Here is a 26050-nt window from a genome sequence, read left to right on the forward strand (position 1 = left end):
GATTCTCCAAACTCTCCAGAGCAGATTTGGGGGAGAAACAGAGGGTGAGGTGAAGGGGGGAGCCCTGTTGCACTAGCACCTTGAACTGTCTTCTGCTAGTGGAATGGGTACTTGGATTGGGACCCAAGCATTTTATTCATAATGCTTCATATCCTCCAACATTCCTCAGATGAAAATAGGGACATTTCTCACACACACCAATTCCCCCCCCCCCCCCCGGTCTACAGAGCATTTCCTATCAGAAGTGCTCCCACCACTACGTCACTGGGACACAGCACAAACACCCTCCACCATCCTGAGAAAACTCCTTAATCCCGATTTTATTTTTATTCTGTGGCATCTGTCCCAAATCAAAACTCTGATAACCCAGTGCTTGTGAATTCATCGCCCAGATAACACTGCTCATAAAGTGCAGCATAACACATTCTATGAAGCCTTTACAGGATGGATCACCTAGGGCATCTACAGGGTCCTGCCTGGTGCCGAAATCAGGCTTGAAAAAAGCCTTGTAACTGTTGCCAATAGGTGGTTTTTTCCAGTACGTATTGTGACACAAGGAGGCAATATGGGTGGGTTAAAACTGGGGAGAGTTAATTCCCCTCCACCAAAAATTCACCTCTGCCATCATTAGGCTTGAACGAAGCATTCTATTGCAGCCAATAGAAGACTTTGTTCAACCCTCACCGCAATCAAGGTGTTTTAGTGTGTGCAATTTGGGAGGTTCTTACTAGGAAAGCAAGAACTAACTCTTGCTTCCCCAGCTGCCACTGACACCAAAATTGCCCTTCTCTCACTGCATTTAGGCTCAAAGAAGTCCTCGTATCACCTACAACAGAACACTTTTTTCAAGCCAAATTGCTGCCAGAGATGTGTGTGCACATGTGACTGTGGTGCACATGTGCACAGTTGCATGTGTTTGGTTGTGCACATACATGGTGTCTATGATTGCGGAATGTTTTGTTTTTGTTTGCCGGCTATCTAGGGTCAAATTTCTGTTTGGGCTCTCCAATAGGTTCACAGGCATACATAACTTGGATACACTTTGCTATCTACTGTTGATCAAAGCAAAGTTGCAATTCAAGGCAGACTAGACTATCTGCAGCAGTAAAACCTATCGTCATCCAGTCAGCTGCTGCTTACTATTGTGTAGTTTTCTTTAGGGTACAAAATTGCTAAGATTCTATAAGGCAAACTGAGTTTTGCAAGATCTACTAGATAGATTAAGTGAACAGGAACAATGGTGCTAAAACATATTTTCAGCGAAAACAAACCATCTGTTATCTTGATGTCACAAAACTTTATGGATTATTCAGTATTTGCCATGCTACTGATTCTGACATTTCCCAAGATAAGATTAATCTCTCCTTTTTTAAACCAAGTATAAACAAAGGTTGGCTTGACTTGCATCACTTAATCCCCCGGAACTCTTTTCTTTTTCTTCGTTCCGATTGTACATCCTCTTTCACAAAATATGTGTAACTCGGCAATTTTCTATAGGATCATTTTGAGATGGATCTGTGGGTGTGGGTCTCTTTTTACAGGAGCGGTGCCCGCTGAAAGTTCAGGGCTGACAGAAGCAAGGATAAACCATTCAGCTGGAAGTGTAACCTAAAGGCAAAGTTGGTATAAGGAATGAAGCATCAGCGCATCAACTACCTTTGTGTTCATTTTAATACATTAAGAGTTATTAAACTCTTCATATTATGTCTGAACAAAGCAGTGCAAATGCGAATTCTGACACATATTGGGAATTACCCAAAACTGAAGAACCACTGAGACAACAGACTTCCAAGCATGCAATGGAGATTCTTTTTCGGTCCTCTGCAGATCCCCATTCCCCCTCAAAATCAGTTCTGGAGGGGTGGACCACCCCTTGGGGGGCATGCAGGGAAGGAGAGGAAATGCAAGTGCTCTTGTGCTAGCAGAATCCTGGATACAACTCATTATTTCTTGACACCAGCACCACCAGCAAAACTAGCTATACATAAATTATCAGTTTCCTTCAAATGTTTTATGTTTTGTTGCCCTATAGTTAAGCTGCCGTGCTCTTGGGCTTTTAAGCTTCACTGTTTCCAATTTACCAAACTTTCCTGATAGTTTTCTCGTGAACATCCAATAGGACCAGCAGTTCCTATAGTAGGCTGGGTGTGGATGTCTGGAATATCTAAACAAGCATCAGTCCATGCCAACAAAAATAAAACATCCAAGAGCACCAAAAGGGCATTTGGTAAGAATCTGAGCAGCTTGCCCAAAGGAGACATGCTTCAGAATTATTTTGGAAACTATAAACAAGAGATGAATGAAATAGTAACATCCTTAAGGCAACTGACATTGGATAATGAGAATCAATCTACTAACTTGTTAGTACCTGCTGTTTTGACACTGTTCTTTCCCTAAATGCCCTCTGGTCTCTTCCCAGAGAATACTTTTAATCACTTGAGACTCTTACAACATCCCATCTAGCATGAGCCAGAAAAAAAGGAATCTAGAGGAGGCCTTGACACACAGGGTTTGGTTCTTCATAGCTAAAAGAGCAAAGTAACCATAAAAGTTTACAAAAGCCCTTGCCTCTTGAAGTAGAGAACCCCTCCCTACGAAGACACAAAGCTCATGTTTTCTAGTAGTCTACCAACAGGCAAAACACTGAAGGATGGAACTGTTGCTAGCATTTTAAACAGTTATAGGGTTCTTTCTGCACACTTGGGTATAACGAAGTATCTGAATCGCCTCCCACTGCCTCCTTGATCATGGGATGGTGAGGATAGTCATCTTCCCTTCCCTTTAAAAATACATAGAGCTGAAGAAGGAAGTTAGAAGCGTGACACTCCTTCCCACTTCCTACTTCAGCTCTATGCACTTTTCGAGACTCAGATTAATTTTACTGAAGTGTCCAGAGAGTGGCACCCATGGGAACGAGCACTTCCTATTTTGTGCAGTGAGACTTCAACTTTCTCTCTCCCACCCTGCAGCCCTCCACACATCCTCAAAATCTGCTCTGGGTGGGTGGGTGACTCTTTGGAGCAGATTTTGGGAGTGTGGGGAGGAGTGGAAGGTGAAGCCCATTTCAGAAACGGAAGTCCTATTTGCAAATGGTCTGCTTTGTGAATGGTAAACTGAATGAGTGGGCAAATATTGGAAGTTTGCTTCGAACCAAGGCCCGAGAGTTGCAACGTATGGCTGGTCTTCAGCTGGCAATCTGCCAAGTAGCAGACTGAGACCGTTACAAAAGAGGTGACTGTGTGTCCCGTAAGTCTACCATTATTTTACTTGGTCTTAGAAACAGATCATTAATTTGCATGGGTCAGATACATTACCATCATTGAAAGAGTTGTTTACAACCCAGTAGTGTTCCCATCTCAGTGACCGGTCCCAGTCTGTAGCCTGATCCCTGACATTCCTCAAGGGAAGGATCAACTCTGGGTTTCAAATGCTTTGGTGAGATATGTGCTTTACATGCAAAGAGAAGGGAGTCCCCACGTCAGGTCCCAGTGTTATGTTCCAACAGCTTGTGTACCATACACATGCAACATTGACATCTGCTGGATAATGCCAGTCACAGCAGCCTTTCCTTAGCTAAGGTAATTATAATTCCATAACTTTTTCCTGTATAGCATGAGCAATCTTACTGTGCTAAAAAAAGGAGTGGAAGGTGTCTGTGATTACTGAGAATTCAGCTCAACATTACAGGTGAAACAATATGACATCCAGGCAAGGTCTTCTGGCTCCAGTACAAAACATAATAATAATAATAATAATAATAATAATAATAATAATAATAATAATAACAACAACAACAACAACAACAACAACAACAACAACAATAATAATAATAATAATAATAATTTATACCCTGCCCATCTAGCTAGGTTTTCCCAGCCACTCTGGGCAGCTCCCAAAAGAATTATGATCATAATAATTTAAAAAATGATAAAACATCAGACATTAAAAACTTCCCCAAACAGGGCTGCCTTCAGATGTCTTCTAAAAGTCAGATAGCTGTTTATTTCCTTGACATCTGATAGGACAGTATTCCACAGGGCGGGCGCCACTACTGAGAAGGCCCTCTGCCTTAGAAGGATATGGCAGTCTAACTGCAAACACCATTTATAAGGATATTGGCATGTCTTGCTAAAGTGCATAGTCTCCTGCCAGCACTGGAAGGTTGCACTTTTGCAACCATAATGTGGTAGTACCCCCTTGTGGCCTGCCACAGCACTGCTGCTTCTTAAACATGAATTGTTTCCAGTCGCAATCAGGGTGTCTGGGAATGAGAGTTTGAAAGTAACCTTTTCATCATTACGTATTTGGTCCTCCAAAAGTCACAGGACCACCTTCTATCGTATATACTAATGGCAAATTCATTCCAAGCTCCAATCATCATGCAGCCAGTGGTACCAACCACTAACCACACACAAGAGGAAAGTATCGGAAGATTTAAGGGAACATTAAGGTTTGCAAAAGTACCAGGTCACTTGCTTGCTCAGATGCAAGGGAACATTGAGTGTCCGTCGAGGGCAAAAATCTGGAAGAAAACTGAGAGAAGTGGGAATGCAATGGTGTATGCTAGAAGCAATATGTTTTGTGAGAGGAAGGGGAAACTCTATAACGTGGCTCTGTCCAGCATTTCATTCCACTTTGTCTGGGTTCTGACTGATTGATTTATGAGTAATCCAGAGACAATAAAGTTGCAATTAAGTCTGCTTCCCATCTCTCCCACTGAGGTGGCCTGATAGTTATGGGAAGAGAAAGGATTCAGATTATGTGACTTGTATGTAAAAGGTAATCCAATTACATTACAGAAATATAGGGACACAGACTCTTAGCTGGCTGAGGATTTATCAATTCCAGCCTGTATTGGCTAGTCAAAGCCACTTGTAGGATTTGAAAGGATGTTTATTAGTACAGAGTAATAAGAATAGAAGGATGGGATCAGCTCTCTGTACAGACTGGAAATGCCCAGTAGACTTTTACTGGGATTGAAATAAGAAAAAAGGAGCTTTTACTGAAAATTTGTAGGACAATTTATGACTATCTAAACCATATCAATTAGTATCCACTAATATAAAGGAATGCTCATTAAAAATTAAACATGGAGGGCACTATACACTGGCACAGATTTATAGAAAAACATCTGGACACCCCTCATGGGGTCAATTTCAGCAGACTACTGGCACAGGGGCCCAGTCCAGCTCTGGAACATCTTTTTTCAAAATAAAAGCAGTCAGATTGAGCATACTTACTTAAAGACAGGAATGAGGTAACAGTGTAATTTGGCACTTATCATAAGACTTTTAGCGATAGCCTGGGTAAGTGGTTTGTTTTTAAAATCTGTATCTTGACACGTGGCAAAAAAAATACTCAGGGTTGTTAACAAAACATAAAACCCATAACAGCAAATCTGTAAAAATTCAATATACTGAATTTTTCGCCCTATAGGATGCACTTTTCCCCTCCAAAAATGAAGGGGAAATGTGTGTGCGTCCTATGGGGCGAATGAAGGCTTTCGCTGAAGCCTGGAGAGCGAGAGGCGTCGGTGCGCACTGACACCTCTCGCTCTCCAGGCTCCAGGAAGCTATCCGCCCTCCGGAGAACGCCCCGTGCTTCACACAGGTGTCGGCAAGCCTTGCGCACCCGGGGGATCTCCCACCGGGCACGCAAGGCTTGCGGGCGGCAGCCTGCAGCCTGGAGCACGGGGCACCCTCCGGAGGACGCCCCGTGCTTCGCGCAGGTGTCCGGAAGCCTTGCAAGCCCGGCGGGAGTTGCTGCCGGGCTCGCAAGGCTTGCAGATAGCAGCCTGTTCTGGGGGCGGGGGGCCCCCTGCGGCTGGGGGGGGAATAATTTTTTTTATTCATTCCCCCCCCCCGTAAAAAAAACGAGGTGTGTCCTATGGGTCAGTGCGTCCTATAGGGCAAAAAATACGGTATTAAAACAATTCAACATAATGAAATGGGCAGAAAGACTATGTGCTGAATTATCAACAATCTAAAATCTTCAAAAACTCCCAATAACATTTGTTTAAAAACAGTTCCGGAATGCAATTAATTTTCATTTGGTTGTGGGAGTAAGATGGTCTTCACACATTTTCTACAAGAAGGCCTGATGAATGTCTCTAGAATGGAGTTCCACAATATGGATGACAATATCAAAAAAGCCCTGGCCCTCAGGCCTAAGGTCAGGGGGGGAAATGTGACTAGAAATTAACCAGAACTTGCTGGAAGTGCAAGTCAAAAGAAGGAGACTTCCATCATATGTGGTGGGCTTGTGAAAAAGTGAAAAGGTTTTGGGGACTTATCTATGATGAATTAAAAAAATTTTTGAGATACACGTTCCCTAAAAAACCTGAAGCCTTCCTTTTAGGGATGGTCGGGAAGGAGATTAGGCAAGAAGACCAAACTATGTTCCAATACGCAATGGTAGCTGCCAGGATACTGCTAGCGCAAAACTGGAAAACCTCTAATATTCCAACCATCAGAGATTGGCAATCTAAGTTATTTGAGTATATAGAGCTAGCAAGGATGACACAGAAGATCAGGCATCAGAAAAACGTAAAATTTATTAATGATTGGAGCAAATTTTTCACATACATAGAAACAAATTTAGGAAATATTAAAATTACAGTAGGTGTTACATAAAGTCTGAGAGGTGTAGATAAAGGTGATAAAAAGACACCGCAGGAACATAATGTGGGAGTAAAGCTCAAACCGTGTTGGAGGGAAGTCAACCACTGTTATGTTATGGGTGTGTGTGTTTTTTGTTCGTTTTTTTTTTCTTTGTTGCTGTATATGTTGTTGGGTTTGTACTTTTGTCTTATGTTATTCTTTGTTTGTTTTCTTTCTTCTTTTCTTTCCTTTGAAAAAGAGCTTAATAAAAAAAAGAAATTAACCAGAACCCAGTGAAGTTCTTTCATGATGATGGTTCCTGTGCCTTATACCCTAAAACAAAATATCAATAGATTTTATTTATTTATTTATTTATTTATTTATTTAATTTGTATACTACCTTTTATCCACAGATCTCAGAGAGGTAATTATTTTATATTTGCTATTAATTACTTTGGAGAAGGAAAACAATTGCTATTACAGCTACTGTGGATACAATGATAAAGGGGGTTAGAAAATATGGGAAATATGAGTGTTTACTTTTTTGTAACACAGTTTCTATTCATTTTCGTCTTTAAAATTTTTAACATGGTTGCATTGAAATGCAACAATTACATAAAAATAAAAATAAAACAAGAAACACTCAAACGTTTCTGAATATACTAGCCAAGTTGTAGCAAAATGTAAATACCAAAATGATTACAAATATGAAACAATGTATAGTAATATGTATTGCTTAGATTGGTGGCCATAAATAAAAGACATTTTGTATCCATTAGAATTTATAGAAAGAGGAGAGGGAGGGGAAAGAGGAAATACAGTAAAAGGAAAGATGTTCTTCATGCATGTCAGACTGTGCTGTAAACTATGGGTATTGTTCTCCCATATGCAGGACTATTTCTGTAATCAATAAATCCATATCACTGCATAAAATTTGTGTTTCTTTTGGCCTCTTGCTACTTTTAAATTATTGTGTCAGTTTTTCCCAATAATGCTGTTTGCCAGATTACATTATGCCATTGGTCCATAGTTAACAACTGTAATGATTTCCATGTCCTGGCAATAGTTGTTCCTGCAAGGGTTTATAGATGTGTTGTGAGTTCTGTTTCCAACATCGTATGTCCATATTTGTTGTTTCCCATCCCTTGATATAATTTGTCTAATATACAGTAATTTGTTTAAATTATAAGTAACACAAATGTATCCCTGTCATGTTTTATGACTTCCCTGATACTGTATGTGTGAGCTGGAACTGGTCTGTGACCGAAATAATAAATTCAATCAATGATAATAACTTGAATGCCTAAGTATCTGAAGCTTTTTCTCACTATTGGGATTTGTAATATTTTGGAAGCTTCCTGAAGTTGTGGGGGAGCATGAAAGAATATTATTTCCAATTGCTGAAAATTTACCTTTAAGTCCAGAGACATTAAAAAACGGTTTCCAATTCTATACTCAATAACCTTCCAGTGTTAAGCAAGTCTGATGCAGATAAAACCAGACCGTTGGCATAAAGTCCCAGAATGCATTCCATTCCATTGATAGTTACACCATATCCTGCCAGAATTTGGCATAATTTCATTGCCAGTGGTTCTTTATTAGGGTATTGTTGGTTTTTTAATATCTTATGTAGATTGTTCAATTTCATTGTTCTGTCTGGGACAATGACAATAAAGATTATCGTATCGTATTGTAAATAATGGGCAAACTTGTTTTATCTCACGGCTAAGTTGACATGAATATTTATTTTGTACTGAAGCTAGGTATACCATGGAGTAGGGTTGTGCTAAATAATGGGGATGTGTCTTTAATAATTTCAGGAAAATATTTGGCAAGCCTAGTTTCTGTCACTGTTGAAATTATGTGACAATAGATTTCTATATCAATTTAAGTTCAGAAAGCTTATTTCATGCACTACAGTACATGCTGTTTGTCTTATCAGACTTACCTATTTTTAAACAGGTGAAAGAACCCATGGCATGGATGAACTAGCATTTTATTTATAGAACTGATGTTACATCATGCTGACACATCATGCTGACCCTTTTCTTTAAAACTGCCTATATTTTTTTTAAGCAACACAAAACTTCCTTGAAGGCTGGAAAGTACAAACTGTATATGTCTTGACTCTCTTTATGATGCAGTTTTTTTATATAAGAAAACCCCAGAGATACAATTCCTCTTTTCAAAAAATAAAGAACTAAATAAATTGCCAAGACCCACTAAAGAACATTGCATGGCACACAGCCCTGAACACTGCTGGTGACTAACAGAACTACTAGCCAGCGTTCATGAATGTTGACATACTAACCTACTTTGAAGGTATTAATGCTGCTACCACTTCTGTCTCCTTGGCAATTTCAGCTCATTAGAACTGCAGTATCTAATTATAATAAGGCCATTATTTCAATTTTAAAGAATAAGAATAGTGTTCTGAAATTTATTCCTGTTAACTAGTTCATCTGAATAGGTATATTTATGTGATAACAATCTTGTGCAGCTTTTATTGCCTTTCTAACCCTGAACTATTTATATTTGCACCAGACAAGTCTGTGCATGACACTGCAAAATAAACTGCAGTGCAAATTTTCATCCTTTGACTGTTGTGCATGTGGAGGTCTTCTTCTCTGTGCACATACTTAGTTCAATTGGGGTAAAAGTAAGCAATTAAAGAGGCAATTTCAAGTCTATACGCAAATGACTAAAGGAATTCATGGATTGCATCTCCTTGATAAATAATTTATCAAGAATGAATCATTGTTTGTTTTGGTACATAGAATAATAGCAGAAATGCTACTAGAAGTCACCCACCCCAATCCAATAGCTTGGTGATGAGTGCATTGGGATGTAATGAAAGGTCGAAATTTAAATATGCTATACCTCCAAATTACTCCTGAAATGCTTTGTGCTACATTGTGTCTGTTTGCCTTGGTGTAAAACCATGCAAATGCATTGGTCTTTAGGAAAATTGGAAGCACACTAAGACCACCTCTACCCCCAGCTATCTATCCCCAGGTGCCATATAAATGTGCTGCCCTTTTACAGCTACTGAATGTACCAGGGTAGGATGTTGATTATTTTTCCTCTGATGATGTGTGATAGGCTCCTGATACTTTCTAAAGGCAACAGTGCAGAATTTCAACACATTTCCAGAATCATTAAAAAAGGTATTGGGTGAAGAACTAGATCCAGCCAGCAGGCCCAATCCTGAACTCCCCCACCCTTTCCTTGCAGGCTTTGACAAATGAGTGGCGCTCCTCTCCACAATGGCAGCAGGACTCAATAATAATAACAATCATTTGTGGGCACTGTTCAAGTTATACATGTGTAGGACCATCCTTCACATCGCTTTGTTGGTTTTGGTTACGTCTTTTGTGTTTTCATTTTGTATTTTTATGTTGTGAATTGCCCTGTGATCTTTGGATGAAGAGTGGTATACAAATTAAATAAATAAATAAATAAATAAATAAATAAATAAATAAATGCTTGTGCTTATAGCAACTTGTGGCTTGCTGTAAGCACCAATGAGTTAATCGGTTTTGACAACAAGTCCACTTTGCTCAGGGTTTCACTGCACCATAGGGCTCCTGCTTGTTTATTTGTAGCTGTGTCACTATCTCTCCTACATCTGATGCCACATGTCAGCAAAGGAGGTAGTAGGTATGGTTTGGGGAAAATGGACTCATAGGTAAAAATGGGGGGGGGGCTGTGCTAGGCGCAGAAGTTCTCTACCCCCTAGAAAAGGCAACCCATTTCTCAGGAAACGAGTCAGGGGAAAAGGGAGGGGGCTGTTAAGGCAAGCCTGATGTTTTGGGTGGAATTCCAAAGTCCCTACAGACTTTGCATGATGATATTCATGCATTCGAATCAACCTATTCCTTACAGCTGCACTCAACCAACCACATTGGCTCCACCCTGCAGCCTTCTGATGTTCACATTTCCAACAGCCTCCTTTAGCCAGTCAGCTAAACTGGGGAATGCTCCCCATTTTAATATCCTTCCAGCACATGAAGCGACCACTTAATTCAACTGATTTCATTCCCTAGGCAGGGATGTGGTCCAGACGTTGCTGGACCACACACTGTCCCCACCCAACTCCCATCTACTCTGTATTGAAACTGTGTTCAGAAGTTCCATTACTTGCGCATTTGCCAGCCTGGCCAAATGGCAGCCCATAAATTTAACATATACACAATAAACGCCCCTGCCATTGGCTATGCCATCTGAGACTAGTAGAAGTTAGGCGTCCACAGCATTTACCCAATCAAAAGTGCTTCGGCTCCAGCCCTATGAAGTGTTAAAACACATGCACTCAGTCTACAAAATAATTCTCTAACAGTGAAAGCAGCAGATGCCCTACGGGATTTTTTTCACTCAGCTTCCTTTTCCTCCTGTTTTTAGCCTTCCATCAGCATGACCAAATGACATCTTCGTCACAGCTGCTCCTATTGAGAGGCAATAATTCTCTAACCCTATTAATAACTGCGCCTGCTACCCTACCTCTGCTTCAGAAGTGTGTATTACACACGAAAGCTCATACCTTAAAAGCTTATATTTAGTTGATCTTTAAGGTACCACTAGAATTATTTAAAAATATTTTTTTCATCTTGTTATTTATTATGCTATCCTAGTGTAAGCGGAGTTCCCTAAAGCTAAAGCACAGGCCTTTCCTACCATTTTAAGCGTCGCCATGGCAACCCCTGACAAGCACAAAATGGTGGCGGGAGGCACGCAGCCCCGCCCACCCCCGCACCAGACCTCGGTTCCAAGGGAGGGAAAGGCTCGCCTGTCGTAAAAAGAAGGCGGCGAAGCGGCAGAGTGCGGAAGTGAGCGACGAGGAGATCGAGATGCGCACGCGCCGGAATCTAGGTCAACGGAGCTGGGCACGCTCGCGCATGCGCCAGAGGGGAAGGGAAGGAGGCGAGGGTGGGTGCCGGTCAGGCGTTGAGGCAGCTCCTCCTCCAGTCCGCCGCCGCGGAAGTGACTGGGCTTGTTGTGGGGTCGAGGTGGCGCCGCCGACTTGTTTTTCCTTGCCTCCCTCCTCCGCCTGCCCGCCCGCCCGCCACTCGCGTCCTGGCACGAGCCTTCGGGATTCTGAGGTGAGGGGAGAGCGGGGAGGGGGCGCCTTGGGTGCATTAGCTCCTGCGCCACAGACGCAACAACAAGGCCCGTTTGGGGGGAGGGCGGGCGGGGGGCCGCGGCGGAGAAACGGCCGCGCGCACTTTCAGGGCCTGGAAGGCGTTGGAGGCGCGACTGAGCCAGGATGCGGGAGAGGAGCAGCCGCCTCCGCCGCGAGTCCCCATTGGCCCGGAGGGCGGCAGTGGGGCGTCCGCTGGGATCCCTCGCGCCTGGCAGAAGTCACGAAGCCTGTTTGGAAGTCGGTGGCAGCTCTCGAGGGAGGGAGAAAGAAGCGCCTTTTGGTGGTGGTTGGGGCGGGGGGGGGGCACGAGGAAGAAGCAAAGCCGTAACCTTCCTAAATCATAAAGCGATGCTAGTAATTAGCCCTTAGCCCCCTAATGCACCCTGAGCTGAAAATCTGCTTCTGACGTAAAAGAGTGCGCGTCCGTGTACGCCTTGAGCGACTGTTTATAAACAGCCCTGCAGCTGCTGACAGGTAAATAGACTTATCTGCCTTTCGTTTGCCTGTCAGTGTGCTCGCAGCCAGTGGGACAAAACGGCGCAGTTGATGCGCTTTCGCTGCTGGAAGCTTTTCTCTTTTTTTGCCAGGAAGATTTTTTTAAAGGGAGAAAAGAAAAACAGTTAACCCGCACAGCTAGTATTGGGCACCTAATGAGTTGTTACTTGATACTTAACATTGTGCTCTTGTGGCTTAGTACACGGCTCTTTTCTTCGGAGGGGAAAGTGAACTGTTAACTTGACTCAATTCTGATTTTTGCCCAGCAGGTTTTGAAAAACAACAGTGTTGAATGAAAACTCTAGGGACCTTCATTGCAAGTTGGAGTGCTTAACACTAGACTGAACAAACGACAGTAGGTAGCTTTTTATTTCACAAATAACTGCAGGAGCTAATATATCATGAAATTTGTTTGCTAAAAATGCATTTTCTGGTATGTGTCCAGTGAGCTTGTCATTGAAAGACAGCTTAAGAGTGGTGATGTTAAACCCAATGTCAATTTTCTTTCAGATGGTAGAGATTTTAAATATCCTGTTTGATTCTTTGCTTAGTTCTTGAAGATGGTCAGTTTTTCTACACCAATTTTCTATGCAGCAGATAAGGATAGTAGGACTGTTTACATCTTCACATGGATTTTACTGCAGAACTATGAGTTCCAGTTATTAACATATATCTGAATCTAGTGCAAAAGGTACATAGTCACATGGTAAACAATTGTGTGGAAATGTGTCAACTATTTTTTTATTTTCTTTGCTACCATCTGAAGATCACAGGGCAATATACAACTAGAAATGGCAGCTGTTTTTAAATGAGTTATAAAGCAATATAACATGATTATGTTTGCACATCATTCTTAACAGCCATTACATGTTGTTTCCTGATACTTCAGTCCAGAATACATTATATTTTTATTTCCAAAACAACCCTCAGTTTACATTTGAGACATTAAAACCTGTAACTTGGTTCTCAGTGTCTAAGTTAATACAACTGGGTCACAGCAAGTATGCTGTCTTCATGTTAAATAGTTGTCGGAATACAAGATGACTTTAAACCTGTATAATGGAAAACTAAACTATTGACAATACATAATATATATGGTAATGTGAGTTATTATGGGACAACTTCTTTCACCTGAGCCTATACTCAATTATTTCAACTGTCTGTGTTTTGGATTGGACATTTATCTTGTCCTCTTTCAAAACTGTACTGTGTCATGACAGAATTGAAAGTTAGTGAAACAAGCAGTTTCCAGCATATCAGTTTGACTTGCAAATGGCAAAGTTTGTGTTCATGAATTCTCTGAAAATACCATGAATTGGGTCAAGTCATCCACTGTGTTTGCACATGCCACACTACACTTACCAATTTCTATTCCAGCATTTGTACTTTAGCCAGTTTGAGATCATTGGCTGAACCTCTGAGAAAAGGAATATTCTCTTAATTTCTAAATTGTACTTAAAATCACCTCATCAAAAAAGGTGTACTTCTGTAAGATCTAGAATTCTTGGGTTTTTGTTAGATATGGCACTGTTGGGATTTTGTCCTGATCTGGTGTATGGCTTTCTGCATGATCATCTGAAGGCACCCTTGATTTTTATGAAATTATGCCTTATAAAGAAGCAAAAGCAGTGTGTGTGTCCTTTTTAAAATACCATTTTTTAAAAAGATCCTCTGCAGAGTCACCCAAACTGCTCTATAAATGCTCAGTATTCATTAATCGGTTTTGGGGTCTTTGCATGATAAATATTTTGTTTAAAACTATGTGTGTTTTTTATATAAAAAGAAAACTAAATCAAAGTATTATATAAAACAGAATAACCCGTTACATAAAACCGTGGCAGAATTAAAGCAGAACTAAAAACGCAATTAGGGAGCATATGGTGAAAAGTGTGTTTTAATACAAAAGAATTTAAACAGCAGTTGAGTCTGCTCTTCAGGGTTTTCTTTTTAATAGGAAATTTTGGGGGGAGGGGAAAGATTGTGGCTTGGATTTTATGTACTGATGGAAAGAGGTGTGCAATGAGTGACTTTCCTCCTTCTGAAAAGCCTCGCCACAAGGCTCAGGGGACTGAGATTGCTGAGGGAAGTCACCGAAGGCACATTCAGTGAGAATGTTGTCTACTCTTGGAAGGTGCCTCCACCTTCTTGCAGTTACCTTCAGTCTCCTGTGCCATAGCTCACCCTATTCAGTAAAGGCATTTCAGGGGACTGCTAGGGAAAGAAGATGGAAAAGCCATCTTCTGCTCTTCCCCTGCCATCAGGAGTTGGATTCAAGCTGTTGTGTATGCAACAGCAGCATCAGTCCTTGGGGAAAGGGTGAGGGCGGAACTGTGGTGGCAAAACTCCAGATTGCTTTTTGCACTCGGGAAGTATTTGTAGTTTAAAGGGATCAGTTGAATCTATAATGGCACCTTATGAGAATAAATGTTCATAATTTTTAAAATAAAAAGGTGCACACACTCCAGGATCTTATACATAATTTATCAGGTGCAGTGATGAACTTATAAGGTGTTCGTTGGATGGAGGATTGCAGATTGAATGTTAAATATTTTCCACTCCTAAAACTGGAACTTGGTTTCCAAGGAAGAAGAAAATTGATTTGTTTGGTACAGTGGTACCTCCAGTTACGAACTTAATTCGTTCTGGAGGTCTGTTCTTAAGTCGAAACCATTCTTAACATGAGACGCGCTTTCGTTAATGGGGTCTCCTGCTGCTGCCACGCCGGCGGCATGCAACTTCCGCTTGCATCCTGGGGCAAACTTTGCAACTAAGGGCATCTACTTTTGGGTTAGCGGAGCTCATTACCCGAAGCATTCGTAAGGAGGACAGTACGTAACCCGAGGTTCCACTGTATCTTCCTCTCTCTGTGTCAGAATAGGTGAAAATCTGAACTCGGTGCAGTTGTAGTTCTTAAATTACAAACTCACTCTGAAATTCTGTTTTGGCAAACTAAATTAAAATTTCTTTGATATTTTACCTAGCCTAGAAGTGCAAGCAGACAGATGTGGGTGATTGACTCATGGACGCAGATAACCCAGTTCATTCATCCAGCGTTAACTATAATTTGGACACATTCTTTAGGTAAGAGAATGTTGGTACAAAAATGTATTGTATAGTTTGCTTTGGGTTTAACATTGCCATATTAGTAATAGCTGAATGTTATCCATAAATATTTGTTCATTGATGTGCTTTCTGTGCTTTGTGCAGCAATAAACAGGCTATCTATGCTATGATATCCATCATGTTCTGTTGCTAAATAAACCAGAAATATGTCTTCTGTATGTTTTTGAAATAAAATGCAAAAGAAATATCAAGAAATATCAAGACAACCACTTCATTTCAAAGAATTAATAGTGAAGAGTATTTTAATCTTCAATGAGATATTAATGTAACTTTTTTCCAACTGTTACTAACTTTTAAAATCCAGTTCCAGGTGTCTGCATCTAATAATATATCTACAACCAAAATACCGCCTTAATAGTTAAAATACAGTGATACCTCTAGTTACGAACTTAATTTGTTCCAGAGGTCTGTTCTTAACCTGAAACTCTTCTTAACTAGAGTCGTTCTTTCGCTAATGGGGCCTCTTGGCGGCATACAATTTCTGTTCTCATCCTGGAGCAAAGTTCTCAACTCGAGGTAACTCTTCCAGGTTAGCGGAGTTTGTAACCTGAAGCATTTGGAACCTGAGGCATTTGTAACTCGAGGTACCACTGTATATTCATTCGAAGAGTGCCTAACCAGAGCAGATTCCCATCCATGTTACTCAGAAGCAAAACCCACTGTATTCATGAGAGTTTATGTTCCAGCGATAACATAAGGAGAGAGCTGTTGGATGAGACCAAAGCTCAGCATACTGTTTTCCAGCGTGACCAGCTAGAAACTCCACAAGCAGGGCATGTAGAAATAGCCCTCTCTTGTATTTGCTCCTGAACAACTAGTGTTTTGTGGCAGGGATAAATAATCATCCTAACAAGTAGTCATTGACACATTAGTCACCATAAGCTAATCACTTTTAAAGCCCTCTAAAGTAGTGATCATCACCATAGCTCGTGGCACCCATTTCCTTTAATTATGCTCTATGTGAAGTATTTTATTTTTTCAGTCATAATCTAAACAGCTTCCTTGGAAACGGTTAGATTGTTCTGAGAGAGGGGGGAAAGAACCCTTTCTCTGTGCCCTTCATCCACAACATGCTTAATTTTTAAATCTTGTCATAACCCCTTCCCTGGTCACCTGTTTTCTGAAGACCCCAAATGTAATCTTATTCTTGAGTTTTCGCATTCCTGAATAATTTGATCTCATGCACTTTGATGATCAGCCTTAACTCTAGGTTATATACAGGTATGAAAGAATTAGAAAGTATTGGCTCAATACTACTTCTTAGGAGATCCTACATTTTATTTCCTTCCCTTGTGAGAACTGCTTTCTTCCCATAAGTGTCCATAGGATTGCAGCCTTAGTTCCCTTTTTGCACAATACTTTTTGGAGTATCTTTCCCTTTTCTGAACTTTGCCTAACTGCACAGAGATTCATTAGAATCTATTAGAGCCATTGCAGCTTTCCTACAAATGAACAAATTTAAGAAGCAATCATGGGAAGAAGTCAGCACTACTGAATCCCAGCTTCAAAACTATTCTATGATTTGTTGCTGGGTTGGCATTCCATTCCATTAGTCCAAAGCTCTTTCAAGGCTTTTAATTTTCCTACTTGTTGCAAGCATGTTAATACAAATTGTGCTTAGCTTACAGAATGGAAATTGCCTGGTCAGCTTGCTTGGCAGGCTCTCCTTGCTACTAAGTATTGAGGGGACATCCCTGAGCTGCTGCCATTTGCTGCCCTGTCCTCTGTATCTGGTTTCGTTCTGATATAACACTGGACACACCATAACTGAGCCTGGGTGAACCTTGAATTGTTTATCATATTTTCAGTACTTAAACAGTTGTAATTTTCTTAGTTGAAGTATAAAGGCATATGTTTGGATATAGTCAGGTTTGCCAAGCTTTTATAAACTGCATGGTACATTCTTCTGTGTTAGAAGTCTTGCTCCATTGGTGTTTTTCTTTCATGAAATTAATCAGTTCCAGATATTTTGAATTTCAAACCACTAGTAGGAAGTGATTTACTTGCACAAGTAATAGTTCCAAAACTTGACTGCGTCCCTCATATGGGTTTCCTAGACTTGGCAGGTCGTTTTTTCTTTGGTGGATGACTTCATAGGTCAGCCATTCTTCTAGGACCCCACCCTGCTCTCCAGTTAAGGAATCTTTTCACACAGACAGGATGACTCATCAATGGGATGGCTGTTCTGACACCATAAAGGTACTTGTGTTAGACAGGAATTTCCACATTCTCTAGAGATATGTGTGCAAGTGCACCTCTAATTCAAGGCTAGGTGACTTGCACAACTAGCCATTAAGCTGTAGTTGACTTAACTGGGGGGGGGGGGCAAGCTTGAATCTATTTGGAGACACTTTGGTTCACATGCAATGTTTTTGTCTTAACTATTAATTTGTTCAGAGAAAAGTACTAACTACAGCTTTATAATTTCTAGATGTGCAGAATTAGTCGTTCCTACAGTATTGCTCTGCATTCTGGTCAAACTGGCTGCATGTATGTAACCTGAAGCATATGTTAACCCGAGGTACCACTGTAAACCATTAGCTATGAATTAGCATGGTATGCTAACACTACCATTGTCACATGCTCTCATTTGTTTGTGAGGTAGATTATAAAATGAATACAGTGGTACCTCGAGTTACATACGCTTCAGGTTACATATGCTTCAGGTTACAAACTCCGATAACCCAGAAATAGTACCTCAGGTTAAGAACTTTGCTTCAGGATGAGAACAGAAATCGTGCAGCGGCGGCAGCAGGAGGCCCCATTAGCTAAAGTGGTGCTTCAGGTTAAGAACAGACCTCCGGAACAAATCAAGTACTTAACCCAAGGTACCACCAAGGTACCACCGTACAGCAGTCGCAGCTTTATAGTTTGTGTCATTTTATAGCTATATATTTTGGTTGCTTTGTCAACTAAGTATCAGAAAACTATACTATGACTTTCACAGCTGATGTTTTAGAGATGATACTGTAATAGTATCTGAATATTATTACTAAGACTGTAGTCCTAACTTTGCTTACCTGCGAGTAAGGCCTGTTCAGTCAGAATTACCTCAGAGCGGACTTGTGTGCTGTAAATTGTCCTTGTTTGCTAGTAATGTTTTGGTGATTGGAGGACGCATTTAATTATCCCAATAAATGACTGATACTAGCAGCCAGGGACTCCAGCAGCATTCTTTGGGAACCCACCCCCACCCCCACCCCCACCCCCACCCCACCCCCACCCCCCGCTTGCCTGCTATTCATCTTCTCTGAATATAAGTGTTTCTTAGAGCAATGTGAACCTTCAGCTTCAATATACTGTTTATCTTTCCTCTGGAAAAACACTGTCTTTCAGCATTTGCCTGCTCTTTATTTAAAAAATGGATTACTTAACTGGTCCAGGCCTTCGCCAGGATTAGAGAACCACTTGTTCTAGAGCATAAAGGTTGATGAACTCCATCTTGGCTCATACTTAAGACCTCTAAGCTTAACTCCCCCCCCCCCCCAAAAAAGCCCCAGCAACATTGGGTTACATAGAGTGAGTGCTCGTCCTACTTAGAGTAGACTCATTTAAGTTACTAGGCCTCACTAACTAAGATTCATTAATTTTAATGGGTCTACTCTGAGCAGAACTAGCATTAGATACAACCCATTGTTCCTGTGTTATATGTCTGTGTTGGCTGCAAATGTCTGTAACCTATACGGTACAAGATTATCTTTCTTGTCCTCATCTTACATTGCTAAAATATTTTGGGTTGTATCCAATGGTGTCACTCAGCAAGGTGAAGGGGGAAAACAATTTCTAGCAATTCCCCATTCCCCAAGTCCTAAATACAGTATTGAATTATAAGATTCTCCAGAACAGATGGGGCAGGGGGGAGGAAGGGAGAATTTACCAAAATTGTTTCGCTCTGCTGGTGAAACGTTCTGCTGGTAAGTGACACAGTTGGACACACCCCTCTTTGTGGAAGATTTAACCTTTAAGATTAAACCTCTTAATATTTTTATCATTAATGAAAGGATTTGAACTTCTACCAAAAAATTATAATTCACAAAATTAAAAACACCTTTTCAATTGATATAAAACTTTCATTTGGTTAATCTTAAACAGTGGGCTGGGACCTACTGATGGGCCCTGGGCCACTTTCAGGGAGGCCACAGCATGCCCAGTACTTGAACTACTCTCTTGGCATACCATAAGCTTTTGGTTGAATCAGTGTCAGCACAGCCACCATTTTTGCATGCTGAGTAAAAGTTGCCAGGGATGCAAGTTAATAAATATAATAGCAATAATTAACTAGGAATAGAAAGGAAGGGAATTGGGTAGAAGTGAATGTAGAAACAACAGAATGGAGGAATGGCTGTTGGAGATAAGATATGAGCTGAGTGCGAAAGGAGAATGGGAGAAGAAATTACAGGAGATGAATAAAAACACCTTTAAAAGGCATGTATAAAAGGGGGAAATACCAAAGAAAACTTATTTCCTGTTTCTGCTTAAAATTTGGAAATGGGTAAGTTGTGATACTCTAGAGCAAATGTCAGTACTTATTTTAGGAGAGCTGAGCTCTGGAACTCCTTGCCACAAGAAAAATACTGTAGCCATATGTTTCATATATCACTTGTCATTAGAACATCATTCCCAACTAATTATGTCAAAACTGTGCTTATACCTGCCAATATTTTTTGACTAGCTGTGCAGCTGAACATGCTTGCAAACCTCCCTGTGATTGAGAACACTACCTTATCACTGTTTCTGTTTCTGATACAGAGACTAGTAAGTGCCTTCATTCCAAATAAGAGGAGTGAAACATGCGTGTGCTTCTCTCCCCCCCCCTTTAAGTTTAAGTCCTTATGCATTGTTTTGAAAACTGGGACAAAGGATCAAACAATATTATAGCTTACAAAAGCAAAGTTGCAAGATATACTTTGGAATTCTAATTATTTTGTTTGTTACGGCCCTATGTACTTTTATAGAGATCTACAGTACTTGAAAACTTTCAGAAAGCTTTGCAGCTTCTATACATCTCAACAGTATTGTACCTGAAATCATTTTGCTCTCGGAATGAAGAGGATCAGGCAGACAGCTAAAGCTGAAAATCCAGTTCTTCAAACACTACAGAGGACAAAAAAGCAGAAAACTGGTTTTTACAGCACTCTGTTTGATACATCTCATCCTTTTACCTTGATGGACTGGGGAAGTCTGCCACACCACGTAGTCTTGCACATCTTCCAATGCCTGCCTCTTGTTGATCGTGCCCGTGCATCTTCAGTTTGCCGGAGATGGAATGAAGTGTTCCATATTCCTGATCTCTGGAGAAAGTTTGAATTTGAGCTTAATCAGCCTGCTACTTCATACTTGAAGTCTACTCACCCAGATCTTATTCAACAGATTATTAAAAGACATGCTGATCATTTGCAGTATGTCAGCTTCAAGGTAAAGAAGCCTCTTTTGTGTTCTAGTAATAATTAAGAATATTTTATGTGCATTGAATTTTAGAATATGTATTTGTCAATTTTAAAGAAACTTACTTGTTTAGGCTAGTGTTTACTGTTTTTTTAAGTGTAGAAATATCAAATAGAAATGTGCTGGCAACTGCAAGTTTTCTATGTCTCCAATTCCTATCTTCCCAGGGAAACCAGTGTTAAGAGATAATGTGGGCATCTCCTGGATTCAGGATACTTTTTGTTGTTGTTAATTAGGTAGGGTTTACTTTTCAAATGCACCTTCAGCATTATTTCTTTACCAATTTCAGTAAGTGAAGTATAGTGTATTTACCACCTACTTGGAGCATTTCAGGTAGAAATGAAAAGTAGAGAGCCTGAAACCAAGGAGATTCAAATTCAGATTTTGGACCAATCACAATCTCTTGGCTTAACCTACTTCACGGTGTTCTTGTGAAGGTAAAGGAATAGATTTTCTACATCACCTTGAACCAATTTGGAGAAAGGGTAATACTGTAATAGCTTCAGGTTGTTATTATTATTCTTATTTTGTCACTTGAAGATGTCTAAGTGACTTACATTAAAGAAAAATATATGCATATATATAATGCTGTTGGAAAAAGGGAGAGATTATATAATAGATTAACATTTCATATTACATACAAAAACAAACCAGCCCTATAAACAGTAACAAAAACATTGGCAGTACTCAAGCAATAAACAAAGCAATACTTGCACCCACTAATTAGCAGATAAACAAATCTCAAGCCCCTCGCTGGTCCAGAAACCATTCACTTCAACCAAACAGTTCCTCTCCCACCTCCCCACCAAGAAGTCTGGCATCAGGTGGTCACTGTCAACCTGCCTTTGGATTAAACTGAATCACTCCAGACAGCCTGGAAGGTACACTTCCTTCCAGCAGGTTTGGAGTGACATAGACTGCTTGCATTCCTTTTTCAAACACAGGGATGCTGTGTTTTATGAAATCAGCACTAAACTCTGTGTCATGCATGCAATACATAGTTGCTGCTCAAGAATCTCTGGGAAGCATTAATGAAGTTGCAGTACAGAATTTTGGACAGGTGTGCTCACTAAGAATCAAAAGTGCTTTGCAATAACTTCAATGCGGAAGTACAAAGCAGCACATGGTGCTAGTACTCATTGGCTCTCTACATTGCATAATGAATATAATTCAATGTAATGTTGATTTTCACTAAAGTATTGTGTGTTGCCTTACAGGTTGATAGTAGTACAGAGTCTGCAGAAGCAGCTTGTGACATCCTATCTCAGCTGGTGAATTGTTCTATCAAGACACTTGGCTTGATTTCAACGGCAAAACCAAGTTTCATGAATGTTTCCAAGGTAATATTCCATAGAGTTCTGAACTTGAAATTATGTCTGTAAATAAAATGAGGTGGGACCTGTTCTAAAAGTTAGGTTTACTCTGCATGTCATGAATTTCTAGGGTAATTAGGGGTGAGGTTGGGCAAAGTTGCTAATTGCAGTGGCACGGTATTATTGGGACTTCAGTACCAGATTTTTATGCAGGATGTAAAATGAGCATGAGCTTCAGGTTTCTTTTAAAATAACATTTGATTGGTCAATGTCAAATTTTTGACTTCCGTTAATTTATTTATTGTAATTTCCAGTACTCAGCCAGTCAGCAAATGGAGTTAGGAGCTTCCACTTCATAGTGGCCTGTCTGCCAGTTATTTTTTATTTTGTTTGTTATTTCCATACATTTTTCCTTTGAAAAAAACAAGATTTGGGGATAAAATTTTAAAAGTCATATAACTGCATGCCAATGTTTTCCTTCTCTTTTTTTGTCTGAATAGGCTCACTTCGTATCAGCTCTTACAGTAGTATTTGTCAATTCCAAGTCATTATCTTCCATCAAGATTGAAGACACACCAGTAGATGATCCATCCTTGAAGGTCCTTGTTGCAAACAATAGTGACACTTTAAAATTGCTCAAAATGAGCAGTTGCCCTCATGTTTCACCAGCTGGTAAGTAATCTGAGAAAACAAAAAGTAATATAAAAGTAGCAGTTCATGATTAATTCCTTCAATTAACATTTTATTTATTTAAAAATCACCTTCATAATTATCAAGGTTCCCTCTTACTTTACCAAGTTTATGAAATTCTTTTATCAACTTTTGTCTTTCTTACAGAAGAAATCAACTGTATATATCATTATTAGCATTACATCTGAAAGAGGATTGTGGCTTGTTTCACTCCAGAGATGATTTAGCCCTTATGGTTGGGTTGCAGCAAAACACAAACATTCCCAAAGCAAGAGCCATCTGTGTGTTGACAATGAACTATTAACTTTGATTTATTAAGCTATGTGGATGCTGCCATAGTCTCTGCTACTCAGATGAAATACCTTTGTAGGCCCAGCATAATGTTTGGAGACTGAAAACAATTAAGAAAATCACAGCTTTATTCTCCATAGACTTCAAATTTTGGTGAATGAATTTCACTAATTGACTATGTTAAGATTTGAGTCCTTTATGCTTGTGTTGCTTGCTTTGTTAATATACTGACAAGTACTGCCTTTCATAGGTGTCAAATCCTTTTGGGTAAATAAAATTGTTGTGAAGGTTTTTGTTCTTGAAACATACTGAGAGAAAATATGCATACAGACAGCAGACTGTACAAAAAAGTTACATTTTGAAATGCAATTATTTTTCTCAGTGAGCATTTACATTGCTTTCCATTGTGATTGGAACTTCCAAAAACAGTTCTTTACAAGCATTATTTCGTATCCTAGACGTATCCTAGACGTATTTCGTATCCTAGACGTATTTTGTATCTAGAATGATTGCTAAAATATCCGCTGAACAATATACAGACCTTCTTACCAATAATCCTCATTTAAAACATACATAATAATAATACATAAATAAGTGATGCATTCAAACAGATATACATGGCAGGCAAAATCCTAGCCCTTATTATAGGCTACGTACATAATGGCACAATCTTATGAAGCTTCACATAAAAGTTGTTAGATAACAGCCTAAGAACTTGATGCTGGTTTCTGATAATTGTGATGTCCTGGAATTGGGAATGTTTTTCAGCATGGTAGAGGTAAACTAAATTAGAGTCTTTCTTTGTACTTAACTTTTCTTTCCTTCTTTTTGTCATTCCTAGGAATTCTTTGTGTTGCTGACCAGTGTCATGGCCTTAGGGAGCTCGCTCTTAATTACTATCTGCTAAGTGATGAATTGTTACTGGCTCTTTCAAGTGAGAAGCATGTTAATCTTGAACATCTCCGTATAGATGTTGTGAGTGAGAATCCTGGACAGATTGAATTTCACACTATCAAAAAACAAAGCTGGGATGCTCTCATTAAACACTCCCCCAAAGTCAACATTGTGATGTACTTCTTCCTATATGAGGAGGAATTTGATGCATTCTTCAGGGAGGAAACACCTGTAACTCATCTTTATTTTGGCCGTGCAGTAAGCAAATCAATGCTCGGACGTATTGGACTGAACTGCCCAAGGTTGATTGAATTGGTTGTCTGTGCTAATGGCCTACAGCCCTTGGATGATGAACTCATTCGCATTGCTGAACGCTGTAAGAATCTAACTGCCATGGGGCTTGGTGAATGTGAAGTTACATGTCGAGGCTTCATTGAGTTTGTAAAGATGTGCGGAGGCAGGCTTACCCAGCTGTCCATTATGGAGGAAGTGCTTATTCCAGACAATGACTACAATCTGGATCAAATTCATTCTGAAGTTTCCAAACACCTTGGAAGAATGTGGTTTCCTGATATGATGCCAACATGGTAAAAAAAAAACAATGAGGCAAAAGACCAAATTGGTCAGAACTGGCTGTACAGGGTGTTGCTTTCTATGCAAATAAGGAATCTTAAATATAAACATACTGAATTATTTTCCTCAGTTAATTGCATACCGGCAGTACTATGCCAATCATAAAATGGAATAGAGTATACTGAATAGTGTATACATTGAAAGTATATCCATTAAGTGCTTAGTTTATCCTCCAGTTAATTGGAGTATTTTTAACAGATTTGTATTAAATTGTTAAGCACGTGGTTTAGTACAAGTTACTTTTGTACTAGTATTTTTGGTGTGGCTAAACACTTTGGCCTTCTTGGTAAACTTCTGCCTAATGGGTGTCTGGATTTTGAGTTAAAGTGCTGTTTCTCCTGTTACTGTTCCTTCAATTAAAACCAGTGGTTATATACAACTTGTAAACAACAACAGCTTATAGTATGATGCCTGAGGCCTATATTTGTATTAGTATTGTGACAATGCTCAAGCTACAACAGGACAACTGTGTAAATGCACTATTTCACTGTTTCTCTCCCCCCCCCAACCCCCCTAACCATCTGAATGCAGCCCTGTTTAGGGAAGCATTTAATGTTTAACAGACTATTGTATTTTAATATTCTGTTGGAAGCCGCCCAGAGTGGCTGGGGAAACCCAGCTAGATGGACAGAGTATAAATAATAAATTATTATAATTATTATAACCAGTTGAAAAATTGCTTATGTAACTGTATAGAAAACATTGGTCAATACATGTCCGAGAGCTTACGGTTTTTCTAGTTACGGTTGGGTGGTGGCACTGCAGATGGCAGCCATAGTGATCACAGCAAAGGCAGTTCGGAAACATCTCAGCCTTCCGCCACTTGTAAATTAAGTTATCCTCTTCAGCAATCACTGCCCGTACATGTGCTGTAAGCACAGCTTGAAGTGTGGTAGAATTGCAAGTTCACTTTTCTCCAGCAGCTTTTCTCATCTTGCCAGTCTGATGCAATCAATCATTTGATTTTTCTTCTCTGCCGAACAACCCACAGAGAGAACTCTTACTACTTCCTGTACACAGGATTCCATTATGTAAATAAAACAGATACCAGCATTGAGAAAGGATAAATAATGTATGTCTGTATAGTGTTGATGCTACTTATAAGTGATGCCTCTCCAGGAAAATAACTTGTGTTTCTGAATGTTCTGATATTAAAGATACTGGTTACCCGAACCCATAAGTTTATAGAGATATTTCCCCTGGTTGCATTTGTGTGCATGTGTGTGAGAGAGAAATTCCCATCTTTTCTGGTTGGAGCCTCTCAGGTTGTGCTCCCCTTACAGAGAAAAAACAGTTCTTTCTAACCTCCCAACCCACTACTGAAGCTCAGGGTTCTTGCATCTTAACAGTTGCCTTGGTACTGCTGCAGGATCTGAACTTATGCACGTGTAAGCAACTCATTGCTAAACAAACAAACACCTTTAGTA

General features: G+C 40.0%; 1 protein-coding gene and 1 long non-coding RNA gene across 4 annotated transcripts; one reads left to right on the top strand and one right to left on the bottom strand.

Moving 5' to 3' along the window:
- Positions 1-913: 913 nt before the first annotated feature.
- LOC309334818 lies at positions 914-9587 on the bottom strand. Its single transcript, XR_014153284.1, has 3 exons — positions 8911-9587; positions 2369-2525; positions 914-1608 (listed from the first exon to the last, which is right to left on the bottom strand). It is a non-coding gene; the product is annotated as an uncharacterized lncRNA (long non-coding RNA).
- A 1908-nt stretch (positions 9588-11495) lies between these two features.
- On the top strand, positions 11496-25796 carry LOC309335367 (F-box/LRR-repeat protein 21-like). Of its 3 annotated transcripts, none has more exons than XM_081850387.1 (7): positions 11496-11698; positions 12504-12589; positions 15216-15315; positions 20313-20772; positions 22020-22142; positions 22616-22787; positions 23938-25796. In XM_081850387.1, exons 4-7 carry the CDS (start codon positions 20401-20403, stop codon positions 24579-24581), a joined length of 1311 nt encoding a protein of 436 aa, XP_081706513.1. In that variant the 5' UTR covers positions 11496-11698; positions 12504-12589; positions 15216-15315; positions 20313-20400; the 3' UTR covers positions 24582-25796. The 3 variants fall into 3 exon arrangements, with proteins under 3 accessions (XP_081706513.1, XP_081706514.1, XP_081706515.1); XM_081850388.1 differs by having other exon boundaries at positions 15221-15315; XM_081850389.1 differs by lacking the exon at positions 15216-15315.
- The last annotated feature ends 254 nt before the right edge of the window (positions 25797-26050 follow it).

Source organism: Podarcis erhardii, assembly GCF_964252035.2.
Source record: "Podarcis erhardii genome assembly, chromosome: 2".
In the NCBI taxonomy this organism is placed as follows: Eukaryota; Metazoa; Chordata; class Lepidosauria; order Squamata; family Lacertidae; genus Podarcis; species Podarcis erhardii.